Consider the following 7,705-nt stretch of genomic DNA (forward strand, 5'->3'; position numbering starts at 1 on the left):
GTAGTTTGTTATCTATGTATTGTTAAGTGTCTTTTACTTGTAGGATGTATGTTTATTATGATTACCTGTATGTAGCTTTATGAGCCGGGGGTCTCTCTGGAAGCAGCCTCTCTATTCTCTCGGATAGAAGAAAGACTTGCCTACATCCCACCCTCCCCTGACCCTACCGATAGCGTGCTATGCGGTTGGATATACAGGGCTTGATTGATTGATGGATGGAGAACAACATCAAGTAGATGGTTTTGTTATCAATCTGGACAAGTTCTTCAATATATATGACACTCATAAAACAAGGTCCTCTTCGAAAAACATTCATGAAAGTGTTTATTTTCATGTTACATATAATAATAATAATATAATATAAATATATACACCAATCTTTAAATCTAATGCCTTTGGACCAAAATGGTGTGTTGCATAGCATATCTCTACAACTTTCACCTTTCTCAAAAGCACATATCTTCAAAACACTTCTTTTATTCTGAAGACATGTAAATTTTTTAAATAAACCTTCAAAAATATTAGAATTAGATTTGGTTCAAGCTGACAATTGATCAGCTACAAATGACCTCCACAGATAATTTCTTCATTACACCCGCGCATGGATCGCCTCCGAATATATCTGGATTTATGGGTACCGCACAAGATTGTTGGCCAACGCAAACCTGCAAAAGATGTCGAATTTGTAAGAGAAATATATATCTTGATTAAGTTGTGGGACAATGATGACAAAACTATAGATGTTAGAATTTAGATCAATAAATTTACACAATTTTAAGATCTTGACCAAGAAACATGCAAAAAAATGGATCTTGATCATAAAATTTGCAAAGTATTGAACTTGATCAACAAATTTGCATATGTATAGAGCTTGATAAAGAAATTTGCAAAAGGATAGAACTTGATCACGAAATTTGCAAAAGTATAGAGCTTGATCAAGAAAGTCTCTAGACCATGATCAGTGGCGAAGCTTGGACGAGTTCGTCAGGGGACCGGACTCAAAATGTATATAACAAGTCATAAACGAGGAGGGGGGGGGTCAAATTTTCAGTCGAAAACGGGTAAATTTACACTACGTATACAATTTTTGGGCGAAAAACGAATAAATTTACACAACTACGCAAAAAACGGGGGGGGGGGGGGGGTGGCCCTCACTAAGCTTCGCCCTTGACCATGATGCCAAAACTAAAGATCTTGATCAAGAAACTTGCAAAATTATAGAGCTTGATTAAAAATTTGCAAAATTAAAAGGTAATGACCAACAAATTACCAAAATTACACATCTTGATTAAAATAAATTTGATGGAACATAATTGCAAACCTATAGATATTTTTCAAGAAACTTGAAAAAGTATAGATCTTGATCTAGAAATTTGCAAAATCATGCATCTTTGAAACATTTACAGGACCATGATCCCAAAACAATAGATCTTGATCTTTGGAGTTGAAACTTATAGATACAAATCAAGAAATTCACTAAAACTAGGAAGCATACCTTGTTGAAGATGTCATATGAGTTATGCGCATGGCAGCTACCTTCCCGGAAGCTACCACAACCGCCTTGAGGCGTGCCAAAGCTAGCAAACTTAACAGAAGAAATCTTTTGATTAGGATTACACGAAAGGTGGGCCTTTGGCCTCAACGGTTTCGTGGCTTGACCTGAAGCTTGCATCTGGTAGTTCCTCAGTGATGGCTGCCACTCGAAGATATCAGCACAAGCACTGTACATTACACGCTTCACTAACGATATCCCATACGGTATTCCACCTAGTTCTTCAAAAACAACCAACAAGTTCCCTCTAGGCTTTAACCATGATCGAGGCACGTGATACCTAAAACAAGTTGAAAGATGATCAAGATCAAAAACATTTTTATGTCTAAATTTCGACATAAATTTTCCTGAAAACCAAGTTGCACTCAAGGTGACGTATCTTTTTATATCGTGGGACTAAATAGTATGTTAGTTTGAATACAACACGGTTTCAATCAAATTTATATCGAAACGTAGAAAAAACTAGTTGTAATATAAGAAACTTTCGCACCATCTCTGAGACGCCTCTCCGCAGTTGCTCAGGCATTTCTTCTCATCATAATAACCAGTGTAATTACATGTGGTACAATGGCCGCCGGTAGCCTTGTATGCCGGCCAGTACCGTCCGATGCTTTCACCGTTGACCCATATTTGACCTTTACCCATGCTGTTCATGTCTAATGCCAAAGGTTCATCTCCCGCAGGAGCATCAAAAACCGTCTAAAAAGGGAAAAAAGAGCTAAGAAATTATATTTTTCAAGTAAAAGTTATAGTTTGTGAATGATTGATTGTGATCATATCTACCTTGTACCACGTTAACGGTTGTTTTTGAGCAACATAAGAACCTTGAACCCATTCCACTGATGTACTTCCACTGAGCGAGTGAAGACTTAAAATTTCGCCTTTAAGTCCGACCTGAACAAATTTCAAAAGTATGTTGATTGTCAGCTAGACCAAAACCTAACGGTATAGTTACTTATTTTGGTATGAACTGTGTTACCCAACGGGTCAGCCAGCCCGTTTTTTTTTGCTTATATGGGCTGTGTTCATGGATTGGCGGGTGGAACCCGACACGAACCCAAAAAGTTGTGTCAAACACAACCCGTTCAACCTGGAAATTTATTTTTATTTTATTTATTAATATTCTAAAATTACAAGTTTGCAACTAAATTTATACAAAGTAATTACATTTAAACTATAATACATGATGCTTATCGACTTGCTTAGCTAAATGTGTTTTGCAAGTACAACCAAAAACTAAACCAAACCCATTTAGACTAAACTCATACCCGCGAGTTCCGTGTAAATTTTGCCTCTCATAATATATTAATATACAGAAACTGACCTTGTAAGACCATTTTTGCCATGTTAAGTCCCTCCTCCCTTCATTTAGACCAGAAAGACTAACGGGTCCAAGAACGCCAGCATTCCACATCTCGAAATGTGGGCCGATATTCTGACAGATAAATAAACATAAGCTTCAAGATTTCCTTATACATTTCATGATAAATGTTTTTGAGAGGTAGAACATACCGGAAGACCAACAGCAATGCTTAACAGTGAAATCTTGTTAAGACCCGCTCGTAAATTAACAGCATTTTTGAAAGTTATTTTCGGGTTTTCTAAACTTCCATAAACGGTCCCTGTTGAAAACAGATTTAATAAGATTTCCTGAAAGATTATATGATTTAACTCCAAAAACGACCCGTTTAACTCATTCATCTAAAAGGCTCAAAAATGTTTATAATATAGTGTTTGGCACCTGATAATTGACCATTGATGAAAACATGTAAAGAGTGGCCAGCAGAGAATACAGTTAGTGTCGGTTGCTCCCCTCTTATTAAGAACCCTTCATTGGCGTCGATTTTAACACTGATTGACAGTTAAAATCCATAAATTAATAAACTTTTTAAAATAAAATTATTGATTTAAACATTATGCATATAGAGATCTTGGTGTACTTACTCAGTCATGTACCACAAGTAATCAGAAGCATCTCTAGTTACATTTAACTGCTCCAATAATCCAACGGTTCCAAACGTATCATCATCATAATATTCTGTTTCATCATTGTACGATTGCCATGCGAATCCTGTCGGCTCACGATTCATTCTCATCATTGTGGTTTGAGCACCTACCTGTTAATATTGTTACAAGTATTCAATATTAAATATGTATTTATAAATTATTTGGTAGCAAAGAGAATAAAAACATTTGTTATATCTAAATCTTACAAAAAAAATTTACTAATACATTGTACACGTAAAATGTTTATATTACATATATAACCATTTTTATGGTAGTGTGTATCGAAATAATTTTTCAAAGAATTTTTAAAATTCATGATGATAATTACTTTGAGCAAAAATTAATACGCTAAAAAGGTATTATATTGACTTTTAAAAATCACATAATCTGAAACTTTTTATATATATATCTCACCCTTGCAGTATTATAAACAGTGGTCTTGCAATCAGGTAATATGCTGACAGACCATGGAGGCAGATTGTAATGCTGATTTTGAAAATTAACTTTTGCAAAATCAGATTTGTCATCATTTGCAAGAAACGCAGCACAGCCTCCGGTTTTGTTCTTGTAAACATATGCCTGCAAAGAAAGCGATTAATATAAGATGTGGGCGCACTTGGAAATTGAAACAGATTGGTTATGAACTAACAGGATGAAAAAAGATCAGACCTTTTGATAGTTTCCAAGTGAGATAACAGACGGGTCCCCGTTTACTAAAACGGGCTCGCATAGGTTTATTGCTCTATGCAGATCTTTCAAGTGTCCCCATTTAGCTTCCCTTTTTAGTCCTACATATCGAATAATATACATTTGTGAGTTAATATTTCAAAATGTTAAAGAAACATAAGACAGTTACATTAAGTGACATGATGCCTTCCTAAATGATGCGTCAAATTTTAACTAATTTATATCAAAATCAAAATTAATAAACTTGGAATGTACCATATTCATCCAAAGGGGCATCATAGTCATAGCTCGTGGCGATAAACGGGCCACCTGCAGTTCTACCAAAATTGGTTCCCCCATGGTACTATCAAAAAACAAGAAAAAATATTAATTGACAATATCATTAGACGGCGATTATTGAACACAAAACATAACATCTTAGTTACCATATAGTAATTAATAAACGATCCGCCTGTTTGAATAAATTTAGCAACGGAATATGCCAAGTCTTCAGCTGGTCTATAAGGAACTGCTCCACCAAACTCAGTGAACCTACATTAAAAAAAGAAGAAATGTAATAAAAAAAAGCAGAAAATTATAAATAATACTATAATAGTATTGAATAAAAGTTGAAAAGAAATATAATAATATTACCATCCAGACCACGCTTCGGTCCACATTTTCGGTTTGTCATATTTGTTGGGAGTGAAGTAATCACAATAAAAACCATTGCATGTATTAATCTGTGAATACCAAAAGCAAGATTTACTTTCTTGTAAACATGAATAACAAAAAACTTTGGTGAATATTATATTAGGGGAGGCAATGTAAAAGGTAGCCATGTGCACTGGATAAAGAATCCAATGATGACATTAGGGGAATAAAAGAATGCAAAGAGTCAATAATAAGGTGAACAAAATGACAAAAAGGAACATTAACATGAACATGGACTTACAATGGGATCCGGGGCATCATCTTGCTTGCACATGATCCATGGGACACCGGTTTCTAGACCCACCGCCATATCAGCAGCCCATTTTGAATAGGCTCGGGCTGGTTCTCCAAGTTCATACTCCATTGGCCCGTATTCGTTCTCAATCTGTCACAGCCAAGACTCGTTATGCTAGTTGCTAGAGGTGGTGATTTTGACCCGTGTATGTAAAACGGGCCGATTTTAGCTACATTTCATTACTGACAGATGGGAAATGGCTACAAAGGAAACGGGCCAAATTAAGCACTACATGTGCGACTTTGACCCATTTGACCAAAAACGGGCTGATTTTATTTTTTATTCGTTTGTAACTACTAGTAAAATGGTAGGGGATAGCTACAAGTTATTAATATTTCCTTTACACTAAATAGTTTTAGACTTCAAAAAAGAGTAAAAAAATATTATGGGCTGTCCGCACGACCCGTTTGACCAGTTGAACAACGTATAACAAAAACATAGTAAGTGATTTTGACTACCTGAGATAAAATAATTGGACCACCTTGATTCTCATACAAGCCTTCTGATTTCATCATGCTCACTATTTGCCTTGTGAATTTTTCCATAGCAGCCTAAAATGCATAAACCAAATTAACATGACATAAAACTAGTAAAAATAAATAAATAATTTTATTGAAATTTGAGAATAAGACCTTGAAAGGAGCATTATCTGTTCTAAAACTAATTCCTGGCACATATTTCAACCAAACAGGAAATCCCCTGAAAACACAATGGCATATTGGTAAAAAAAAATTTATTATTATTATTTTTTTTTGTAAGGAAATTTGTAAATAATTCATACCCAAAGTTCCATTCAGCACAAGCATATGGGCCTATTCTGAGATGAACATAGAGTCCAGCTTCCTTAATTAGCTTAATAAACTTAACCAGATCATACCTGTCTTCAAAATAATACTGAAAAACAGGAAAGTTAATTAAAAATAATAATAACTTTCCCTTAAAGAAACACCTTTAAAAGAAAACCAAAAATACTTACTTTACCAGGTTGTGGTTCATGTCCATTCCAGAAAACATAAGTTTGAATCACATCAAGACCACCTTCTTTAGCTTTCTGAATGAGATCTGGCCACATCTGAAACATAAAAAATAAAACTTTTATTTAAACAAAAAAATATAATCTTGAAACCCCATTAACATTTCTTGGTGAAAAACACTCAAAAAATTAAAAAATACAACCACCCATGAAGTGCATTGATGGTTGTACTGAATCATCAAAAAGATACATTTTTTATTAAAAAAAATGTATAACCTTGCAACCCCATTAATATTTCTTGATGAAAAACAATTAAGAAATCAAAAAATACAAGAACCCATGAAGTGCATTGATGGGTTGTACTGAAATATCAAAAAGATACAATGTTTATTTTAAAAAATGTATAATCTTGAAACCCCATTAACATTTCTTGATGAAAAACACTCAAAAATTCAAAAAAGACAAGAACCCATGAAGTGCACTGATGGGTTGTACTGAAACATCAAAAAGATACAATTTTTATTAAAAAAAATGTATAATCTTGAAACCCCATTAACATTTCTTGATGAAAAACTCAAGTGTGCGTTGATGGGTTGTACTGTACCTCAGGTGTGCTTCTTGGGTAATGAATGGATCCAGAAATAAGAATCTTTCTTCTGCCATTAATGGAGATTGCTCTATGGTCATAAGCAACAGATGCAGTACAGAAACAAACCCATAAACTCAATGAAACCACCAACAATAATAATATCCTAAAAGTTTGCATTTTCTTGAAACAAAAACCACACTCAGCAAACTGCATTTTTCCCTCTGGTTATTAATATTAATATTCTTTCCCTTATCAGCAAGTTCCCTCCACTTTATTTTATTCTTTTTCTTTTTATATATTTTAGAATAAAGAAAGATACCAGGAAACACACTCTCACACACACTACAGCTGTGTTCTATTAATGGAGTTTATAAGATAATAAAAATATATAAAATATAAAAATAAATTGTTGTCAAGTGTCTTCTTCTATCTTTACTGGATGACAGTAAATAAAGGGAGCAAGAGTGTGAAAATTTTGGGGAAAAATGAGTGCTTTGTGGCTGCTTTTTAAGCATCAAGGACATTTTTGCTATAAAAGTTGTAGCAGGGTAAAGATATGATGTGATTTTTTGTTTTTGGAAACTATATTTTTATAGTATAAAAAATACACAATTTAGGAAATATATTTAACAGCTTTATTTTTTTAAATGTCGAATATATTAAAACTAAAATGGGAACCTCCTAGTCCGTAGTTAAGAGTTCAAAAAACTTATAGACTAAGAGAAACCGAAAGAAAAAAAAACCAAGCCCGGACTAATATAGACGAATACACTTACAAAAGAAAGTTCACAAAACTAAACTTACACCGACTTTCTCAATCCAAAGTTGATCTCTTACCCGATTTTAAAATATTTGGTTTGCTTTACGTCACCTGCCCCTCTTAAAATATACGTCATAAAATTCATTTTT

The 7,705-nt window shown here is 34.0% G+C and overlaps 1 protein-coding gene across 1 annotated transcript; it reads right to left on the bottom strand.

The window, feature by feature from the left end:
- Nucleotides 1-308: 308 nt before the first annotated feature.
- On the bottom strand, nucleotides 309-7,318 carry LOC143633746 (beta-galactosidase-like). Its single transcript, XM_077101993.1, has 19 exons — nucleotides 6,812-7,318; nucleotides 6,211-6,306; nucleotides 6,016-6,128; nucleotides 5,867-5,933; nucleotides 5,693-5,785; nucleotides 5,181-5,324; nucleotides 4,880-4,968; nucleotides 4,672-4,777; nucleotides 4,502-4,589; nucleotides 4,229-4,347; nucleotides 3,974-4,138; nucleotides 3,497-3,669; nucleotides 3,294-3,403; nucleotides 3,065-3,174; nucleotides 2,877-2,987; nucleotides 2,336-2,446; nucleotides 2,043-2,251; nucleotides 1,496-1,832; nucleotides 309-665 (listed from the first exon to the last, which is right to left on the bottom strand). The coding sequence occupies exons 1-19, from the start codon at nucleotides 7,007-7,009 to the stop codon at nucleotides 555-557; spliced, it is 2,550 nt and encodes an 849-aa protein (XP_076958108.1). The 5' UTR covers nucleotides 7,010-7,318; the 3' UTR covers nucleotides 309-554.
- Between the last annotated feature and the right edge of the window lie 387 nt (nucleotides 7,319-7,705).

Source organism: Bidens hawaiensis, unplaced genomic scaffold (genome assembly GCF_021521415.1).
Source record: "Bidens hawaiensis isolate Kalapana, Puna unplaced genomic scaffold, B.hawaiensis_p1.1 tig00006888_1, whole genome shotgun sequence".
NCBI lineage: Eukaryota > Viridiplantae > Streptophyta > Magnoliopsida > Asterales > Asteraceae > Bidens > Bidens hawaiensis.

Excerpts from the sequence above, each read along its gene's own strand:
- LOC143633746 (XM_077101993.1), bottom strand. The coding sequence starts at position 7,009 with ATGCAGTTTGCTGAGTGTGGTTTTTGTTTCAAGAAAATGCAAACTTTT. Across the intron at positions 5,934-6,015 it reads TGTGCTGAATGGAACTTTGG|GGGATTTCCTGTTTGGTTGA; the intron begins GTATGAATTATT and ends TTGTGTTTTCAG. Across the intron at positions 3,175-3,293 it reads CATCAATGGTCAATTATCAG|GGACCGTTTATGGAAGTTTA; the intron begins GTGCCAAACACT and ends TGTTTTCAACAG.